The sequence below is a fragment of the Oncorhynchus mykiss genome, chromosome 15, assembly GCF_013265735.2.
Source record: "Oncorhynchus mykiss isolate Arlee chromosome 15, USDA_OmykA_1.1, whole genome shotgun sequence".
Lineage (NCBI taxonomy): Eukaryota > Metazoa > Chordata > Actinopteri > Salmoniformes > Salmonidae > Oncorhynchus > Oncorhynchus mykiss.
The window spans coordinates 322,501-345,287 of NC_048579.1; the positions used below are offsets into that span (position 1 = coordinate 322,501).

The 22,787-nt window shown below is 44.3% G+C and overlaps 1 protein-coding gene across 1 annotated transcript in view; it reads left to right on the forward strand.

Annotated features, from left to right (window-relative positions):
- Window positions 1–22,787, forward strand: part of mbtps2 (membrane-bound transcription factor peptidase, site 2) — a 70,452-nt gene that overhangs the window by 41,665 nt on the left and 6,000 nt on the right. Inside the window, exons 8-10 of the mRNA XM_036945614.1 lie at window positions 464–555; window positions 7,934–8,156; window positions 8,250–8,325. Of these exons, the coding sequence (XP_036801509.1) occupies window positions 464–555; window positions 7,934–8,156; window positions 8,250–8,325 (391 nt within the window). The remainder of the gene's footprint in view (window positions 1–463; window positions 556–7,933; window positions 8,157–8,249; window positions 8,326–22,787) is intronic.

A 22,787-nucleotide genomic window follows, 5' to 3' on the forward strand; every position in this document is an offset into this window, starting at 1 on the left:
CCTGTAGTTTACAGGAGGTTGAATACTTCTATAGAATGCTGCAGTAACAACAGTCTGATCTCTCCCTGTAGTTTACAGGAGGTTGGATACTTCCATAGAATGCTGCAGTAACAACAGTCTGATCTCTCCCTGTAGTTTACAGGAGGTTGGATACTTCTATAGAATGCTGCTGTAACAGCAGTCTGACTGATCTCTCCCTGTAGTTTACAGGAGTTTGGATACTTCTATAGAATGATGCAGTAACAACAGTCTGATCTCTCCCTGTAGTTTACAGGAGGTTGGATACATCCATAGAATGCTGCAGTAACAACAGTCTGATCTCTCCCTGTAGTTTACAGGAGGTTGGATACTTCTATAGAATGCTGCAGTAACAACAGTCTGATCTCTCCCTGTAGTTTACAGGAGGTTGGATACTTCTATAGAATGCTGCAGTAACAGCAGTCTGACTGATCTCTCCCTGTAGTTTACAGGAGGTTGGATACTTCCATAGAATGCTGCAGTAACAACAGTCTGACTGATCTTTGCTTCTCCTACACCAAACTACAGGAGAAGGAGGTGAGACACACAAACAGACACACACATAAGGCTGACCCCATTTAGTTGACTGGTCGATTGTTTGGTTGATAGCCTGTTTGTCGAGCGGTCGCAAATATATGTGACACCAGTTTGAGCCGTTCCCCTCTCAGTAGACAAATCCTTTGAGGAGGCTGCAGGTATGGTACAGTCCAATAGGAACGGGATTAAGACTCAGAAGGCGGGGCTCCAGAATGCACGTTCTCCCGCCAATTCGTGCTCATTCATTATTTCATAAGTTCATTGTGTGAATTGTTTACCCTTTGATTGGTAGTCTATCAATTCTCCATTACATACACTGAGTACAAAACATTATGAAACCCTGCTTTTTCCATGACAGACTGACCAGGTGGAAGCTATGATCCCTTATTGATGTCACTTGTTAAATCCATTTCAATCAGTGTAGATGAACGGGAGGAGGCAGGTTAAATAATCATTTTTAAGCTTAGAGATAATTGAGACATGGATTGTGTATGTGTGTCATTCAGAGGATGAATGGGCAAGACAAAATATTGAAGTGCCTTTGAACTGGGTTTGGTAGTAGGTGCCAGGTGCACCGGTTTGTGTCAAGAACGGCAATGCTGCTGGGTGTAACACATAGAGGTAGACCTCGGCTACCTGGCCTGATTACACACAGAGGTAGACCTCGGCTACCTGGCCTGATTACACACAGAGGTAGACCTCGGCTACCTGGCCTGATTACACACAGAGGTAGACCTCGGCTACCTGGCCTGATTACACACAGAGGTAGACCTCGGCTACCTGGCCTGATTACACACAGAGGTAGACCTCGGCTACCTGGCCTGATTACACACAGAGGTAGACCTCGGCTACCTGACATGCACCAAAATGTATAAATATGTCCATCAGGGGATGTCTGTAGGGGTTAAAGTCCCGTCACTGCAACGGTTTTCTGTCATTAGGATTCTGGAGAGGTCGTTTCCGCAATAAAATCCAAATCCATTCCTTGCTGCCAAAGTTGCCGTTGTGCCCTTGGGCAGAATATAATATTATAATTCCCTTCTCTTACAGGTTTTGGTTTTTCCATTTATGTTTTGAGGTTTGACCTTTAGCACACCGATTGGTGTCACCTCATTAGTCAGTAAATGTGCTGGCTTGTCCATCTCTTTAGTCAGAAGGTGTTTCACCTGTACTGGCTTGACCATCTCTTTAGTCAGTAGGTGTTACACCTGTACTGGCTTGTCCATCTCTTTAGTCAGAAGGTGTTACACCTGTACTGGCTTGTCCATCTCTTTAGTCAGTAGGTGTTACACCTGTACTGGCTTGTCCATCTCTTTAGTCAGTAGGTGTTACACCTGTACTGGCTTGACCATCTCTTTAGTCAGTAGGTGTTACACCTGTACTGGCTTGACCATCTCTTTAGTCAGTAGGTGTTACACCTGTACTGGCTTGTCCATCTCTTTAGTCAGAAGGTGTTACACCTGTACTGGCTTGTCCATCTCTTTAGTCAGTCGGTGTTACACCTGTACTGGCTTGTCCATCTCTTTAGTCAGTAGGTGTTACACCTGTACTGGCTTGTCCATCTCTTTAGTCAGTAGGTGTTACACCTGTACTGGCTTGTCCATCTCTTTAGTCAGTAGGGGTTTCACCTGTACTGGCTTGTCCATCTCTTTAGTCAGTAGGTGTTACACCTGTACTGGCTTGTCCATCTCTTTAGTCAGTAGGTGTTACACCTGTACTGGCTTGTCCATCTCTTTAGTCAGTAGGTGTTACACCTGTACTGGCTTGTCCATCTCTTTAGTCAGTAGGTGTTTCACCTGTACTGGCTTGTCCATCTCTTTAGTCAGTAGGTGTTACACCTGTACTGGCTTGTCCATCTCTTTAGTCAGTAGGTGTTTCACCTGTACTGGCTTGTCCATCTCTTTAGTCAGTAGGGGTTTCACCTGTACTGGCTTGTCCATCTCTTTAGTCAGTAGGTGTTACACCTGTACTGGCTTGTCCATCTCTTTAGTCAGTAGGTGTTACACCTGTACTGGCTTGTCCATCTCTTTAGTCAGTAGGTGTTTCACCTGTACTGGCTTGACCATCTCTTTAGTCAGTAGGTGTTACACCTGTACTGGCTTGTCCATCTCTTTAGTCAGAAGGTGTTACACCTGTACTGGCTTGTCCATCTCTTTAGTCAGTAGGTGTTACACCTGTACTGGCTTGTCCATCTCTTTAGTCAGAAGGTGTTACACCTGTACTGGCTTGTCCATCTCTTTAGTCAGTCGGTGTTACACCTGTACTGGCTTGTCCATCTCTTTAGTCAGTAGGTGTTACACCTGTACTGGCTTGTCCATCTCTTTAGTCAGTAGGTGTTACACCTGTACTGGCTTGTCCATCTCTTTAGTCAGTAGGGGTTTCACCTGTACTGGCTTGTCCATCTCTTTAGTCAGTAGGTGTTACACCTGTACTGGCTTGTCCATCTCTTTAGTCAGTAGGTGTTACACCTGTACTGGCTTGTCCATCTCTTTAGTCAGTAGGTGTTACACCTGTACTGGCTTGTCCATCTCTTTAGTCAGTAGGTGTTTCACCTGTACTGGCTTGTCCATCTCTTTAGTCAGTAGGTGTTACACCTGTACTGGCTTGTCCATCTCTTTAGTCAGTAGGTGTTTCACCTGTACTGGCTTGTCCATCTCTTTAGTCAGTAGGGGTTTCACCTGTACTGGCTTGTCCATCTCTTTAGTCAGTAGGTGTTACACCTGTACTGGCTTGTCCATCTCTTTAGTCAGTAGGTGTTACACCTGTACTGGCTTGTCCATCTCTTTAGTCAGTAGGTGTTACACCTGTACTGGCTTGTCCATCTCTTTAGTCAGTAGGTGTTACACCTGTACTGGCTTGTCCATCTCTTTAGTCAGTAGGTGTTACACCTGTACTGGCTTGTCCATCTCTTTAGTCAGTAGGTGTTTCACCTGTACTGGCTTGTCCATCTCTTTAGTCAGTAGGTGTTTCACCTGTACTGGCTTGTCCATCTCTTTAGTCAGTAGGTGTTTCACCTGTACTGGCTTGTCCATCTCTTTAGTCAGTAGGTGTTTCACCTGTACTGGCTTGTCCATCTCTTTAGTCAGTAGGTGTTACACCTGTACTGGCTTGTCCATCTCTTTAGTCAGTCGGTGTTACACCTGTACTGGCTTGTCCATCTCTTTAGTCAGTAGGTGTTACACCTGTACTGGCTTGTCCATCTCTTTAGTCAGTAGGTGTTACACCTGTACTGGCTTGTCCATCTCTGTAGTCAGTAGGTGTTACACCTGTACTGGCTTGTCCATCTCTTTAGTCAGTAGGGGGTTTCACCTGTACTGGCTTGTCCATCTCTTTAGTCAGTAGGGGTTTCACCTGTACTGGCTTGTCCATCTCTTTAGTCAGTAGGGGGTTTCACCTGTACTGGCTTGTCCATCTCTTTAGTCAGTCGGTGTTACACCTGTACTGGCTTGTCCATCTCTTTAGTCAGTAGGTGTTACACCTGTACTGGCTTGTCCATCTCTGTAGTCAGTAGGTGTTACACCTGTACTGGCTTGTCCATCTCTTTAGTCAGTAGGGGGTTTCACCTGTACTGGCTTGTCCATCTCTTTAGTCAGTAGGTGTTACACCTGTACTGGCTTGACCATCTCTTTAGTCAGTAGGTGTTTCACCTGTACTGGCTTGTCCATCTCTTTAGTCAGTAGGTGTTACACCTGTACTGGCTTGTCCATCTCTTTAGTCAGAAGGTGTTTCACCTGTGCTATCACAGGTTTCTATTGGCTGGCCCAGTGCTCCAGTTTCCTTGAGAGAGGTGGAGGGTCAACATCTTTAGTTGGCTCCTATTTGATTTCTAGAAAAACAATCCTATATCTAATCTTCCCTGTTTTTTGTTTTGCTCCACCTTTTTGGTTTGCTTCCTGTCTTTAAGTTGGTATGGGTTATTCTTTTGTTTGCCTCTTAGTGGGCAAATTTAGTGGGCTCTCATGGTGGGTGTCTTAAGTTCCAGTTGTTGCTACTAGTCAACTGTATGAGTGTCTTTCAGAACCCCTCCTAGAACCCCACCTGTTTAGTTTTGGTTTGTCAGTGACTCTTTATTATTTCCCCCTTCTGTTTGAGTGACATTATTTGGTTTTCTTGTTGGGGAACGTAACAAAATGGGGGCTCATCCGGGAATTGTTTCCCATTTAGTATGTTAATATCTCTAATCACCTACTCTGAAGCTCTGCTGTGCTCAGATATTTGAGTGTTCAAAATACACTTTTGTGGTCGAGTTTGTCACTGACATCCACCTTGAGGGGTTGGTTACAAGACGGGTAGAATCATCTTGCATAAACACTTAGAAAATTAAACAAAACATGGACTTTAAGTTGGAAGCATTTGTGAAAAACTACATGGGAGATGCTTGATAAATGTATGAAGGTGAATCTGCTTGTCATTGCAAAGCATTATGATATCAAAGTTGCAGGTGCTGACTAGAAAGCAGTAGTCAAGGAGTTAGTCTTTACTGCTTTGGTGTAGGAGGACATCCTTCCATAGAGGAAGGATGATGGAAAGGGTTCTACAGGTGGTAGAGTATACCCCATAGAGGGAGGATGATGGAAAGGGTTCTACGGGTGGTAGAGTACACCCCATAGAGGGAGGATGATGGAAAGGGTTCTACAGGTGGTAGAGTACACCCCATAGAGGGAGGATGATGGAAAGGGTTCTACGGGTGGTAGAGTACACCCCATAGAGGGAGGATGATGGAAAGGGTTCTACAGGTGGTAGAGTACACCCCATAGAGGGAGGATGATGGAAAGGGTTCTACAGGTGGTAGAGTACACCCCATAGAGGGAGGATGATGGAAAGGGTTCTACAGGTGGTAGAGTATACCCCATAGAGGGTTGATGATGGAAAGGGTTCTACAGGTGGTAAGAGTACACCCCATAGAGGGTTGATGATGGAAAGGGTTCTACAGGTGGTAGAGTACACCCCATAGAGGGTTGATGATGGAAAGGGTTCTACAGGTGGTAGAGTACACCCCATAGAGGGAGGATGATGGAAAGGGTTCTACAGGTGGTAGAGTACACCCCATAGAGGGAGGATGATGGAAAGGGTTCTACAGGTGGTAGAGTACACCCCATAGAGGGAGGAGGATGGAAAGGGTTCTACAGGTGGTAGAGTATACCCCATAGAGGGAGGATGATGGAAAGGGTTCTACAGGTGGTAGAGTACACCCCATAGAGGGAGGATGATGGAAAGGGTTATACAGGTGGTAGAGTATACCCCATAGAGGGTTGATGATGGAAAGGGTTCTACAGGTGGTAAGAGTACACCCCATAGAGGGTTGATGATGGAAAGGGTTTTACAGGTGGTAAGAGTACACCCCATAGAGGGTTGATGATGGAAAGGGTTCTATAGGTGGTAGAGTACACCCCATAGAGGGTTGATGATGGAAAGGGTTCTATAGGTGGTAGAGTACACCCCATAGAGGGTTGATGATGGAAAGGGTTCTACAGGTGGTAAGAGTACACCCCATAGAGGGTTGATGATGGAAAGGGTTCTACAGGTGGTAGAGTACACCCCATAGAGGGAGGATGATGGAAAGGGTTCTACAGGTGGTAGAGTACACCCCATAGAGGGAGGATGATGGAAAGGGTTCTACCGGTGGTAGAGTACACCCCATAGAGGGTTGATGATGGAAAGGGTTCTACAGGTGGTAGAGTACACCCCATAGAGGGAGGATGATGGAAAGGGTTCTACAGGTGGTAGAGTACACCCCATAGAGGGAGGATGATGGAAAGGGTTCGACAGGTGGTAGAGTACACCCCATAGAGGGAGGAGGATGGAAAGGGTTCTACAGGTGGTAGAGTACACCCCATAGAGGGAGGATGATGGAAAGGGTTCTACAGGTGGTAGAGTACACCCCATAGAGGGAGGAGGATGGAAAGGGTTCTACAGGTGGTAGAGTACACCCCATAGAGGGAGGAGGATGGAAAGGGTTCTACAGGTGGTAGAGTACACCCCATAGAGGGATGATGGAAAGGGTTCTACAGGTGGTAGAGTACACCCCATAGAGGGAGTACTCCTCAATGCCATCGGAAAGGAATCCCGGAACATATTCCAGTCTGTGCTAGCAAAACTGTCCTGTATCTTATGACCAGGTGATAGAAGCTGTTTAGGAGTCTGTTTGTGAGAGCCTTGATGTACCGGTACCGCCTGCCGGGCGGGATCATGGAGAACAGTCCATGTCTCGGGTGTCCAGTAGTGTAAATGCAGATGGGCAACCCCATGCTTCAGCCCATGTATTTATAGCCACTATGCTGCTTGTTGGACTATAGGTGATTTAAAAGAAATAATAGTAATAATTGAACCTTTATTTAGCTAGACTATAGGTGATAATATAGACCATGCATAGGGTTCTCACTTGGTGGACTACAGCTATGACTGGAATGTACTCTTGCGTAGCAGGTTTGGAGAATTTGGTCTTTATTTTATACTTTTATTTATCTCTGTTTTTCCAGGTAAGTTGACTGAGAACACATTCTCATTTACAACGACGACCTGGGGAATAGTTACAGGGGAGAGGAGGGGGATGAATGAGCCGATTGGAAGGTTAGGAAAAAAGGTTAGCTCAAATTATACATTTTAGCTTTTACATTTATCATTTTCATTTAGATTTAATTTAGCTTAACCACGACAGTGATTTTGACAAAGATGTTATTATAGTTGAAATAATACTGTTCCATGAAAATCATAACTGGCACGCAGGTCGCTAGAAATGATAAGATACAGTTGCTGATGGAAGAGCTTGCTGACCCATGGTGTAGCCTATTACTAGTAACTTAACGAGCGTAAAGGCAGGACGATGGATGGTCCAGATTTTATTTTCTGCTTATCTTCATCTCAGGCTCCATGTCTTAATTATTTAATCAGTTAATTTAATCACACAGTGCTTAAAGCATCAGAACAGCTCAGTGCATAGAGTTAATCTAATCACACAGTGCTTAAAGCATCAGAACAGCTCAGTGCATAGAGTTAATTTAATCACACAGTGCTTAAAGCATCAGACCAGCTCAGTGCATAGAGCTAATTTAATCACACAGTGCTTAAAGCATCAGACCAGCTCAGTGCATAGAGCTAATTTAATCACACAGTGCTTAAAGCATCAGACCAGCTCAGTGCATATAGTTCATCTGATCACACAGTGCTTAAAGCATCAGACCAGCTCAGTGCATAGAGTTCATTTAATCAAACACAGGGTGTGTCTATATATGGCAAAATACACGTTTCAAAATGTTGACCGATTGGTTGAAAGAACAAACGACTCTCGGTCGAGCCAGGGTTTGAGGGTGGGGTACAGCCCTACACACACACACAGACACACACACAGATATTGGACTAACTGCTGGTTGTGTTTCAGTATGCGTGTCTCCCGGCTCGTAAGATGCTGTCTGGCAGCCGTGTGTGTCGCAGCAACGCAGACTGCCTCACACACACACATCTTGACACAGACCCAGACACACACTCACCCAGTGTCTGTGTCACACCTTCACTGGAGAACCAGACCAGGTTGATCCGTCTTACTCATCCACCCAATACACAGATGCTGTTTGTGGGGTACCCTCCTCACCTCCAATATGCAGGTCAGTGTGTGTTATTGTCCCTCCTGTCTGACCAACTAACCATAACTCTGTCTGCCTGTCTGTCTGTCTTAATGCCTGTCCTGTCCTCCTCAGTCAGTCTGACCAACTTTGCTCCTCGCTTCGGCTTCCTGAACCTGGACCTACCTGTTGTCATGGAGACCTTCTGCAAGTATCCTTTTGTACATTCAGACTCCATATTATGGCTGTGTTGGAAATGAACAAACCTGAAGCGGCTAGGAAACTACAGCTAACTCGCTAGCAATCACAGCTACCATGCTAGCAACCGCAGCTAACTAGTTAGCAACCCAGAGCAGATCTACTTTGTGGGAGATAGGGAAACTCCATTGGAATCAAATTAACGGCCATTGTTTACGTTACCGATGCATTGTCAATGGGCCACGCTGTGCATTCTACAACAAGGAGAGCACTCCTTCATGGAGTGAATGGGAATCAATTGGGCGCTAGCTCAAAAACCCAACATCAGCATGAATTTCGTGAACAAGAAGCACAACATTACAAATCTTTTCCAAGATGGGAGATAATTAACTTGTTCTCTGTAATATCGTATATTTTATTTTTGATTAACTTTTTTTATTTAATCAGGGGAACCCAATTGAGACCAGGGTCTAATTTTCAATGGTGTTCTCTGAAAAATGGTATAGCTTTGGATTTGTGACATTACATACTTTCTCGACTCATACCCTGACTTTGAGAAGGGATAGCTTGCCGATTAGCTTAGCAACCACCTGACGCAGCATGACAACTTGAACTCAATTGGTTGACAGTCTGCTGGGTTCGGTGTTATACGTTCCATCATTCATTGGGATTCCTATCTCCTCCTTTCTTTAACATCTTTGCCCCAAGCAGATGGCAAACCACAGCTAACTAGCTGGCAAACCACAGCTAACTAGCTAAACCACAGCTAACTAGCTAAACCACAGCTAACTAGCTGGCAAACCACAGCTAACTAGCTAGCAAACCACAGCTAACTAGCTAGCAAACCACAGCTAACTAGCTAGCTAGCAACATAAAATATTGTTGGTGACTTTCAGTGTTGTAGTGCTATTTATTTTTTTATAACATTTAAATGTTCTGTGTGGCTCTGTTGGTAGAGCATGGCACTTGCAAAGCCACGATTGTGGGTTTGTTTCCCACGGAGGACCAGTATGAAAAAGGTATGACCTCACTACTGTAAGTGGCTCTGGATAAGGTCTGCTAAATTACTCAAATGTAAATCATAATTTCCTCAATCAAAGTTTGTACTGACAGATGTAGCCTATTGAATAGCCTATCATGATAGAATATGCATAAAATGCATCCTCCAATTGCAATGTCTGACTATGCCCACACAGGTCTATTGTCTCAATAAATGTTTTCTTTAATACCTTCAAACACCAAGGTAGGTATTCCTCATTTCAAAATAGGCCATCACTGTCATAAATGATCATTCTTCACAAGTGAAATGTCCAAACTGCATCTGCATGCAAATCATCTGATCTCAGTCAGTTTCATGGCAGCAGGCATTTAGAGCTTCTTGAATGACTGTTTCATGAGCAAATGAGGACAGATGGTTTTAACTATTAGCCTTTCTTCTATTTAGTTTCAATCAAAGCATATATCCTTCCTAGTGGTCCACTATGTTGAGTTTTGGCGCATGATATTTTTTTTTGACTATTCAGCTTCAGCTAACCATCCTAAAATCTCACTAGAAATTAGGTATTTTTGGTGTAAAATAGCAGGCCTACTATGCTATTATATTTGGTTCTGTTATGTAAAATACTCAGTAATCGTTATGTGATCTTGGATACATTGATTCAGCTTTGATCTAACTTTACTAAACCAGCACCATTGTGAGAAGTGATAATCTTCTATTTATAGTAATAATAATAAGTGATGAGTGGGGCTATTAGATGTAGGAAGCAGATCTTGATAATGGTTATTTTAAGAGATTGGAGTGCCCTTCCTGGTGCTGAAGGACATCCCTAGAATTGCACAATGATGTTATAGAGGTTGAACCAAATTGTGGTGCTGAAGGACAGCTCTGTCATCCGGCCAGTTCAGGAACAAACAACAATCATTTACAGTATAGGCTTACGTGGTGACAGTAGCTATTGGTAGGGTATAGCCTAATGTAAATACAGAGAGATATATATATAATATCATTGCACTGTCTGAGAGGAGAGCTTGAGCTGCAAGTAGGCATTTCATTGTATATCTTACAGCGTAGTGTATTTTTTATTTTACCTTTATTTAACTAGGCAAGTCAGTTAATAAGAACACATTCTTATTTTCAATGACGGCCTAGGAACAGTGGGTTAACTGCCTTGTTCAGGGGCAGAAAGACAGATTTTTACCTTGTCAGCTCGGGGATTCGATCTTGCAATCTTCCAGTTACTAGTCCAACGCTCTAACCACTAGGCTACCTGCCGCCCCAGAACATGCCCTGCGTCTCAACCAATAGCCAGTATAAGCTAATTATACCAAGCAGGGCTACAGGAACTTCCAGAGAGGGTCAGGCTCCTTGGGCTTTGCGGTGGCCACTCTGGTTTGGGTGTCCTCTGCAGAATGGTGTCGCATTGCATAAGAGGGGGTCCGTGCAGTTTTATGGACATCAAGGCAGTTAAAGTTCATTTAGATTATTTTCAATGTTCTGATTGGCAAAAGTGGTCAAGCTTCCACGGGCCTCCCCAGTGCACACACGTAGCCTACAGTTCTTCATCATTCTCGGCACCACCAGAGAGAAGACAGGGAAGAAACCACCATTTACATACCTCTTTGCCTACATGCTATACATATTTATTTGGTTTGTCATTCTATTGTATTTCATGGATTTGTTTGTGGTAATTAAGTAGAATTTATCAGAACTTTCAGAAATAGTTTTACCAGTATTTTCAAATTGAAAGAAGAGTGCATTCCTCTGTGTTCCCGCAGCACTACACCCCTTGTGACCTCATACCTGATTCATTTGTTATTCTGCTCCTTTCACCTCAGTCGGCATTGTCATGATTCATATGGTGTGGTAACGTTACATTGACTTTAAATTAAATAAAACACAGTGATCTAGCTAGCAAACCACAGCTAACTAGCAGCTAACTAGCTTGCAACCTCAAGCTAACTAAATGGCAACAGCTAGCTAGTAATCTCTGATTTCGTTCTGGGTCTATACGTGTTAGAAATTGGGAGTTCCAGTAAGTCTCCACGTCTAAATAATCAGTGATGAGAACCCAAACAGCGGAACTACTGGTGCATGTTATCCTCCTCCATGCCATTCAGTCCCTACAGATTATTTGATTCTCTACATTAGAGAACTCCATCTAACTTGCTACTAACCCCACGCTAACTTTGCTAGCAACCCCGCGCTAACTTTGCTAGCAACCCCGCGCTAACTCTGCTAGTTACCCCGCGCTAACTCGCTAGCAACCCCGCGCTAACTCGCTAGCAACCCCGCGCTAACTCGCTAGCAACCCCAAGCTAACTCGATAGCAACCCCAAGCTAACTCGCTAATAATGCCAAGCTAACTTCAAAATCAAATAAAAATGTATTTGTCATAAAATGTTGATAAAATATTATTATTCACAATGTAAGCACAGCAATGCGCACAAGGCAGAATGTTTGTTCCATAATGCAATTAGTGGGAAAACACCATCGTCAAAAGTGTTTTCACATGCAAGCAGTTTTATGCGACCGATATGAAAATATCTGTTAGAAATTTAGAAAGAGAGGAGATCTAATAAGATACGTTGCGCCATCGCGCACATGTTGATTTTGTCCAACCACACCAGTCGCGATCAGGATACACAGGTTGAAATATCAAAACAAACTCTGAACCAACTATATTCATTTGGGGACAGGTTGAAAAGCATTTAACATCTATGGCAATTTAGCTAGCTAGTTTGCTGTTGCTAGGTCATTTGTCCTGGGATATAAACATTGGGTTGTTATTATACCTGAAATGCACAAGGTTCTCTACTCTGACAATTAATCCACAGATAAAAGGGTAAACCAAGTCAGTTTCTAGTAATCTCTCCTCCTTCAGGCTACTTCTTTGGAGTTTATATGGTGGTTGTCAACCAACTTTAAGGTGCATTACCACCACCAGTGTGGACCTCAGTTCATCTTTCAGTCACCCACATTGGGTCTCTTAAAAATCATTGATGAGGTGGGAGATGCGTAACTTGCAGCGCATTAAGCATCACAAATAGAACCAAACGCAGACGCTCAAATAACCAAGTTCTATTTTAGCACCTGGCTATGCAGACGATCGTTGACACGCCTGAGCAGTGTGGGGATTGAATAACATGTATCATATTAATAAGTTCAGGTTTCAAAGAATGCAGTATATGTTTGTTTTTAAAATGCATACTGCCTCTAGATCTCTGTTTTTATCGGACAAAAGCCGTCTATTACCGGCTAACAGAAACTGTGATGTGTTGGGGTGTCAGTGTAGTGTGTGTTGGGGTGTCAGTGTAGTATGAGTGGGTGTGTGGGTAGAGTCTAGTGGGTGGGTGTGTGGGTAGAGTCCAGTGGGAGTGCATAGAGCCAGCACAACAAAAAAAGGGGGTTAATGTAAATAGTCTGGGTAGCCATTTGATTAACTGTTCAGCAGTCTTATGGCTTGGGGGTAAAAGCTGTTCAGGAGCCTTTTGGTCCCACACTTGGTGCTCTGGTACCGCTTGCCGTGCGGTAGCAGAGAGAACAGTCTATGACATGGGTGCTGGAGTCTTTGACAATTTTGTGGGCCTTCCTCTGACACCGCCTAGTATATAGGTCCTGGATGGCAGGGAGCTTGTACTGGGCTGTACGCACTATCCTCTGTAGCGCCTTGTGGTTGGATGTCAAGCGGATGCCAAACTGTGATGCAACCAGTCAAGATGCTCTCAATGGTGTAGCTGTAGAACCTTTGGAGGATCTGAGCGCCCAAATCTTTTCAGCCTCTTGAGGGGAAAGAAGTGTTGTCCTGCCCTCTTCACGACTGTGTTTGTGTGTTTGGACCATGATACACTATATGGCCAAAAGTATGTGGCCAAAAGTATGTGTGGACTCTCGTAAATCATCTCATTTTAAAATCATGGGCATTAATATAGAGTTGGTCCCCACTTTGCTGCTATAACAGCCTTCACTCTTCTGGGAAGGCTTTCCACTAGATGTTGGAACATTGCTGCGGGGACTTGCTTCCATTCAATCACGAGTATTATTGAGGTTGGCCACTGATGTTGGGCGATTAGGCCTGGCTTGCAGTCAGCGTTCCAATTCATCCCAAAGGTGTTCAATGTGGTTGAGGTCAGGGCTCTGTGCAGGCCAGTTAAGTTCATCCACCCCTAGCTCGACAAACCATTTCTGTATGGACCCCACTTTGTGCACGGGGGTATTGTAATGCTGAAACTGGAAAGGGCCTTCCCCAAACTGTTGTCACAAAGTTGGAAGCACAGAATTATCTAGAATGTCATTGTATGCTGTAGCGTTAAGATTTCCCTTCACTGGAACTAAGGAACCATGATAAACGGCTCCAGACCATTATTCCTCTTCCACCAAACTTTACAGTTACGTTTTCCTGGCATCCGTCCAACCCAGATTAATCCGTTGGACTGCCAGAGAACGAGTTTCCACTGCTCCAAAGTCCAATGGTGGCAAGCTTTACACCACCCGACGCATGGTGATCTTAGGCTTGTGTGCGGCTGCTCGGCCATGGAAACACATTTCATGATGCTCCTGACAAACAGTTCTTATGCTGACGTTGCTTCCAGAGGCATTTTGGAATTCGTTCGTGAGTGTTGCAACCGAGGAGAGACAATTGACCGGGGTGGCTCTAGCAGGGCAGAAATTTGACGAACTGACTTGTTGGAAATGTGCATCCTATGTTGAGAGTCACTGAGCTCTTCAGTAAGGCCATTCTACTGCCAATGATTTCTATAGAGATCGCTTGGTTGTGTCCTTGATTTTATTCACCTGTCAACAACGGGTGTGGCTGAAATAGCCGAATCCACTAATTTGAAGGGGTGTCCACATACTTTTGGCCATGTAGTATAGGTCCTTAGTGATGTGGACACAGAGGAACTTAAAGCTCTCGACCCTACAGCCTCGTCGATGTAAATGGGGGCATGCTCAGCCCTCCATTCCTGTAGTCCACGATCAGCTCCTTTGTCTGACGTTGACAGAGAGGTTGTTGTCCTGCGTACCACCGTTGTTGTCCAGGCCGACCACCGTCATGTCATTGGCAAACTTAATGATGGTGATGGAGTTGTGTGCACACACACAGTCGTGGGTGAACAGGGAGTACAGGAGGGCACTAAGCACACACCACTGAGGGGCCGCCGTATTGAGGGTCAGCGTGGTAGATCTGTTGTTGCCTACCCTCACCATCTGGGGGTGTCCCTTCAGGAAGTCCAGGATCCAGTTGCAGAGGGAGTGTGTTCAGTCCCAGGGTCCCTAGTTTACAGGCGGACTACACCACTCTCGTTGCGAGCATTGTAAAATAAATTTAGAAGTCTATATTATTAAATTATTGCACCCACACTGCTCGCGCGCACCAACGAGCGTCTGCATTGCCAAGGGCTAAAATAGAAGTCGGTTCTATTTCTGACACAGATCGCACTGCAAGTCCTGCTTCTCCCATCTACCCACGTACCCACGTGCCACCTCCTCATTGGTTATACACATGTGGGTGACTGAAGACGAACGAGGTTAGTGGCGGTATCACCTAATTTATGAAAGTTGCCAATCGCATTATAAAGTCAAGAGAAGAAAAAGCCTGGAAGGAAGAGAGATGACTAGAAACGATTCGGTTTACCGTTTTGTGTGGATTAATTGGTGGTGTAGAGGACCTTGTGCATTTCAGGTAAAATAACAACTCAATGTTTATATCCCAGGACAAATTAGCTAGCAACAGCAAGCTAGCTAAATAGGACAAATTAGCTAGCAAGTGCAAACTAGCTAAATTGCCATAAATGTTTAATGCTTTTCGACCTGTCCCCAAATTAATATAATTGGTTCAGAGTTTGTTTTGATATTTTAACCTGCGTGTCGTGATCGCGTTTGGTGTGTGGGAACAAAATACATTTATGCACGATGGCGCACGCGCACAGCTGGTTCTGTGTTAGAGCCAACCAAGCTCAACTCTATGGTGTTGAACGATGAGTTGTAGTAAATGAACAGCATTCTCACGTAGTTGTTCCGTTTGTCCAGGTGGGAAAGGACCGCATGGAGTGCAAAAGTGATTGCGACATTTGTGTGTCTGTTGGGTGCGAATGAGTGCTACGGAGCAATAGTAAGTATTGCATGTATTTATTACAGACTGGGTCAGGGAGAGGTTGAAAATGTCAGTGAAGACTCAGACTTCCGGAACAGCTGTTGCTTTCCACTAAGTAAGCATACAAGGCATTTAACTCGTCTGGTAGATTTGCGTCACTGGGCAGCTCAAGGCTGGGTTTCCCTTTGTCATCCGTTTGCAAGCCCTAACACATCCGACAAGCATCAGAGCTGGTGTAGTAGGATTTGATCTTAGTCCTATATTGCCGCTTTGCCTGTTTGATCGATCAATCTATCAAGTTTATTTATAAAGCCCTTTTTACATCAGCTGATGTCACTAAGTGCTGTACAGAAACCCAGCCTAAAACCCCAAACAGCAAGCAATGCAGATGTAGAAGCACGGTAGCTAGGATAAACTCCCTAGAAAGGCCAGAACCTTTTAGAATCTAGAGAGGAACCAGGCTCTGAGGGGTGGCCAGTCCTCTTCTGGCTGTGCCGGGTGGAGATTATAACAGTACATGGCCAAGATGTTCAAATGTTCATAGATGACCAGCAGGGTCAGATAATAATAATCACAGTGGTTGTAGAGGGTGCAACAGGTCAGCACCTCAGGAGTAAATGTCAGTTGGCTATTCATAGCCGATCATTCATAGTTAGAGACAGCAGGTGCGGTAGAGAGAGTCGAAAACAGCAGGTCCGCAACAAGGTAGCACGTCCGGTGAACAGGTCAGGGTTCCATGGTTCGTCGGAGGGCATATCGATATTTCTTATAAGCGTCCGGGTTAGAGTCCCACTCTTTTGAATGCGGCAGCACTAGCCTTTAGCTCAGTGCTGATGTTGCCTGTAATTCATGGCTTCTGGTTGGGATATGTACAATACTTTAGGAAAGTATTCAGACCCCTTTCATTTTTCCACATTGTCACGTTACAGCCTTATTCTAAAATTGATTGAATACATTTTTCCCTCGTCAATCTACACAACACCCCACAAACTGTTTAGATTCTTAGCTTTTATAAAGAAGTGCATCATTTTTGTAAATGTGACATTCAGCAGATTGTGTGTAAATTGCAATTAGTTGTCTATGCAGATTTAAGATAGCACAGGGTTGATAGACGGATGAGCCTTCGAGCTAACTGCGTACACAACAACACATACTATAATGTGCACTTTTCTGTAAGTTTCCATACATGTGACTTTCTGTAGATGGTAAACCCACGGGATGTCACATGCTGCGGTCACACCCAAGCGGACCTTAGCTTTACGCCCAGTCTGATGACTAAGTCACACAGACAAGTTTGTATCAGGTTAGGAAAAACACTAGCATATAACGAGACAATTCTTTATACATTTAAAACATAGGATAGCATGACTAATTATGTAATTTCCCATGACATTTCTTCCCTTTTTAAGACTCAACCTAATAGAACATGACTTACAAGCATTTTCATTAAACAAGCGTTAACATGTGGGAAAAGGAAATACTTTCTTACACTTAGTATATTACAATTATAATTGACTTCCATTTTCATTGAGTTTCAACCCTTTACATTCTCAGAAGGGGGAAAGGAATGTATGAATTTAAACATCAGTACATACTTTGTCACCACACACAAGGCAATAGCTTCGTTGAGACTGTCCATATTGCCACAGGGTCACCATGACGGTAGGCCCTTAACTCTACCGTGGGAACATTATTCACCCCTGCCGTGAGCATGGTGCACCATTAACTTAATGTTTTTTACCTCGATGTTATGGATTATAATCAGACCTGTAATCAGACATAGGAAGTAAATCAGGTAAATAGGGTTCTGAGGCCTCTCCTTCAGCGGTCAGTAATGGCATGGCAAGAATAGTTTCAACGGCTTTGCTGCACAATTTCTTAACACAATAAGTATTATTGTAAAAAAAAGAAGAAAAAAAATAACTAAGCCACAAATCAACCAATGAAATATTGTATCTCCCAATACACACCAAATAATAACTGAACACATCCAAACGGATTCCAATCACCACTGAGCTCTTTCAGATGCTCCACTACAATAGTCATGTTACCATGTTATCATTTGGCACACTCTTATGCAAAAAGTCTGTCCGCGTATGTACTTAACTTCCGGCTACAAAAACATTTGCACATAGAATGATTTATCTAACCCATAACATGTTAGTCACTAATGCTAGTCCACTTTCATAGTAATAAACATACTAAGACATGTTCAAGTCAATTGTACTATGTCATCCAGAAATCCATGTTTTGCTGCATTTTAAACCTCTTTGGGATAGTATTTTCTCGTCTGGATGAAAAGCGTGCCCAAAGTAAACTGCCTGCTACTCAGGCCCAGAAGCTAGGATATGCATATAATTTTTTTTCACCTTTATTTAACCAGGTAGGCCAGTTGAGAACAAGTTCTCATTTACAACTGCGACCTGGCCAAGATAAAGCATAGCAGTGTGAACAGACAGCAACACAGAGTTACACATGGAGTAAACAATAAACCAGTCAATAACACAGTAGAATTTCTTTTTTAATAAGGAAGTCTACATTGTGTGCAAAAGGCATGAGGAGGTAGGCGAATAATTACAATTTAGCAGATTAACAGTGATAAATGATCAGATGGTCATGTGCAGGTAGAGATACTGGTGTGCAAAAGAGCAGAAAAATAAATAAATAAAAACAGTATGGGGATGAGGTAGGTAAATTGGGTGGGCTATTTACCGATGGACTATGAACAGCTGCAGCGATCGGTTAGCTGCTCAGATAGCAGATGTTTGAAGTTGGTGAGGGAGATAGGTCTCCAACTTCAAGGATTTTTGCAATTCGTTCCAGTCACAGGCAGCAGAGAACTGGAAGGAAAGGCGGCCAAATGAGGTGTTGGCTTTAGGGATGATCAGTGAGATACACCTGCTGTAGAGCGTGCTACGGGTGGGTGTTGCCATCGTGACCAGTGAACTGAGATAAGGCGGAGCTTTACCTAGCATTGACTTGTGGATGACCTGGAGCCAGTGGGTCTGGCGACGAATATGTAGCGAGGGCCAGCCGACTAGAGCATACAGGTCGCAGTGGTGGGTGGTATAAGGTGCTTTAGTAACAAAGCGGATGGCACTGTGATAAACTGCATCCAGTTTGCTGAGTAGAGTATTGGAAGCCATTTTGTAGATGACATCGCCGAAGTCGAGGATCGGTAGGATAGTCAGTTTTACTAGGGTAAGTTTGGCGGCGTGAGTGAAGGAGGCTTTGTTGCGAAATAGAAAGCCGATTCTAGATTTGATTTTGGATTGGATATTCTTAATGTGTGTCTGGAAGGAGAGTTTACAGTCTAAACAAACACCTAGGTATTTGTAGTTGTCCACATATTCTAAGTCAGAACCGTCCAGAGTAGTGATGCTAGTCGGGCGGGCGGGTGCAGGCAGTGATCGGTTGAAGAGCATGCATTTAATTTTACTAGCATTTAAGAGCAGTTGGAGGCCACGGAAGGAGTGTTGTATGCCAGTGAAGCTCATCTGGAGGTTTGTTATCCTCTCTGGGGTAGGTGGGACGCTTGCGCTATTTATCCAAAAGTGAAAATGCTGCCCCCTACCCCAAACAGGTTAACACAGTGTCCAAAGAAGGGCTAGATATATACAGAATTGTGTCGTCTGCATATATACAGACAAGAGTTGGACTGAGAATTGAACCCTGTGGCACCCCCATATAGACTGCCAGAGGTCCGGACAACAGGCCCTCCGATTTGACACAGAAGTAGTTGGTGAACCTGGCAAGGCAGTCATTTGAGACACCAAGGCTATTGAATCTGCCGATAAGAAGACGGCTGCACAGTACGGTCTCTTATCAATGGCAGTTATATCGTTTTGGACCTGAGGTGCACCCATGACCAGCTCAGAAACCAGATTGCATAGCGGAGAAGGTACGGTGGGATTTTAAAGGGTCGGTGATCTATTTGTTAACTTGGCTTTCGAAGACTTTAGAGAGGCAGGGCAGGATGGATATAGGTCTGTAACAGTTTCAGAGTATCTCCCCCTTTGAAGAGGGGGATGACTGTTGCAGCTTTCCAGGGATCTCAGATGATACGAAAGAGAGGTTGAACAGGCTAGTAATAGGGGTTGCAACATTTGCTGTGGATAATTTTAGAAAGCGAGGGTTCAGATTGTCTAGCCCAGCTGATTTGTAATGGTCCAGATTTTGCAGCTCTTTCAGAGCTATCTGGATTTGGGTGAAGGAGAAGCGGGGTGGCTTGGGCAGGTTGCTGTGGGGGGTGCAGAGCTGTTGGCCGGGGTATGGGTAGCCTGGTGGAAAGCATGGCCGGCCGTAGAAAACTGCTTATTGAAATTCTCGATTATCCTGGATTTATCGCTGGTGACAGTGTTTCCTAGCCTCAGTGCAGTGGGCAGCTGGGAGGAGGTGCTCTTTACAGTGTCCCAAAACCTTTTGGGAATAAGAAGATGCAAATTTATTTTGGAAAATCTAGCCATAGCTTTCCTGACTGATTGTGTATATTGGTTCCTGACTTCCCTGAAAATGTGCATATTGCGGGGGCTATTCGATGCTAATGCAGTACGCAACAGGATGTTTTTGTGCTGGTCAAGGGCAGTCAAGTCAGGAGTGAACCAGGGGCCTATATCTGTTCTTAGTTCAACATTTTTTTAAAGGGTCATGCTTATTTAAGATGTTGAGGAAAGCACTTTGAAAGAACAACCAGGCATCCTCTACTGATGGGATGAGGTCAATATCCTTCCAGGATACCATGGCCAGGTCGTCTAGAGAGGCCTGCTCGCTGAAGTGCTTTAGGGAGCATTTGATAGTGATAAGTGGTGGTCTATAACAAGCGGCAACAGTGAGAGACTTATTTCTGGACAGGTGGATTTTTTGGGGCACAGACCTGGATAGTAAGACCGAACTCTGCAGTAGATTGCAACTCCGCTCCCTTTGGCAGTTCTATCTTGATGGAAAATGTTGTAGTTGGATGGAGATTTCAGAGTTTTTGGTGGCCTTCCTATGCCAGGATTCAGACAAGGCAATGACATCAGGGTTGGCAGAGTTTTCTAAAGCAGTGAATAATGATGTTAACATGCATGAAACCAAGGCTTTTATGGTTACAGAAGTCAACAAATGTGGAATAGGTGTAGAACTGGGTGCCTGGGTTAATCCTCTACATCACCAGAGGAACAGAGAAGGATTAGGAAGGCTATAAGAACTGGGTGTCTAGTGCGTTGGGAACAGAGAATAAAAGGAGCAGATTTCTGGGCATGGTAGAATAGATTTATGGCATAATGTACAGACAAGGGTATGGTAGGATGTGAGTACTGTGGAGGTAAACCTAGGCATTGAGTGACGATGAGAGAGGTTGCGTCTCTGGAGGCACCTGTTAAGGCAGGTGAGGTCTCTGCATGTGTGGGAGGCGGACAAAAGAGCTATCTAAGGCATGTTGCGCAGGATTGGGGGCTCTACAGTGAAATAAAACAATAATAACTAACCAAAACAGCAGTAGACAGAGCATATTGACATTAGAGATAGGCATAAAGCAATCACGAGCGTTCGGGAAAGCTAAGACCACAACGGGTAAATGGCGATGAATGGGCAGAGGCGGTCAGTTAGGTACATACAGGACCTGAGCTCGAGGCTGGGGCTGACAGATAAACAAAAGGAGGTACAGTGTTAATGAACAGACCAGCAGGCATCAGCTGTGTAGCCGAGTGATCATAGGGTCTAATGAGCAGCAATAGGTGAGTCAGGGAGCCATTCAGTAGTCGCTACTACGCTGGGCGAGCGGGAGACACGGCGTTCAGAAAGCTAGCGGGCCGGGGATAGCAGATGGGTCTTCAGTGACATCGCAACGGAAAAGCCTGTTGAAACCACATCAGGCGATTTACGTTGACAGACCAGTCGTGATGGATCGGCGGGCTCCGTGTCGACAATAAAGGGCCCAGGCCAATTGGAAAAAGAGGTATTGTAGCCTAAAAATTTGCTGGTATACTCCGTCGGCTGACCGGGAGATGGGCCTAGCTCGAGGCTAGCTCAAGGCTAACTGGTGCTTGCTTCGGGACAGAGGCATTAGCCAACAGTAGCCACTCGGTTGCAGCTAGCTAGCTGCGATGCAATGGTGCAGAGCATGCGGCAGGAATCCGGGGATGTGGTGGAGAAAAGCAGATACGCTCTGGGTTGATATTGCGCCTTTGCAGACTAGCCAAGCTAAAGCTGGCTAGTGTCCGAGCTAAAGGTGAAGACCGCTAGCAGTGTCAAACAGTGACTTTTAGCTAGTAACTAGTTTGCTGGCTAGCTTCTGATGGAGGTTCCAGTTATAAGGTATAGAAAAATAGCAGATCCGTACCACATTGGGTGAGGCGGGTTGCAGGAAAGTAAGTAGATGGAAAGTGAGATTAAAATATATACGAAAAACAGATAACAATAACAAATCAAATTTAGAATGACAACAACATGAGGAAATAATTGTATCCCATAAGGTAATGGTAAAATAGACTAAAGACAGGTGTCCCTCATTCAGTGCAGCAGTCTCTCTCCTTCTCGTGTTCTGAATCACACAGGACTATTGCTAATTTATAAACTTCTTCCTAATTATTAGTGTTTACATAGCCCATTTAAATGTCACCCAATGTCTTCAGTCTTTCTAGTGCGTGTGTTCAGGCCTCACCAGGAAGTCAGAACAGAGGTCATTCAACCCCATTAAGTATTTCCTTTTCCTGTTCCAAACTCATTTCAAACCTTTCAAATATTTCCATAATTCTGCTTACCTGGTTTACAAACAAATTAAAAAGACCCCACACAATAAATCAAAAATGGTATTAAGACCACTTCACCAATATTCACAGGTGAGTTGTGCGTGATAAAACGTAGGGCAAAAATAAAGAAACCAATGGCCAGGCCTTCGTTATGTTTTTTTCCACGACACCACCTGTGGTAAATTCAATTGATTGAACATGATTTGGAAAGACCTGTCTATTTAAAGTCCCTCAGTTGCACTGTCAAGTCAGAGCAAAAACCAAACTGAGGTCGATGGAGTTGTCCGTAGAGCTCCTAGACAGGATTGTGTCATTGAAGGTCCTGAAGAACACAGTTGCATCCATCATTCTTAAATGGAAGAAGTTTAGAACCACCAAGACTCTTCCTAGTGCTGGCCACCCGGCCAAATGGAGCAATCAAGGAAGAAGGGCCTTGTCAGGTAGGTGACCAAGAACCTGATGGTCACTCTGACAGAGCTCCAGAGTTCCTCTGTGGAGATGGTTGTCCTCCTGGAAGGTTCTCCCATCTCTGCAGCACTCCACCAATCAGGCCTTTATGGTAGAATGGTCAGATGGAAGCCACTGCTCATTAAAATGCACATGACATTAAGGCACAAAGGACTCTGACCATGAGAAACAAGATTATCTGGTCT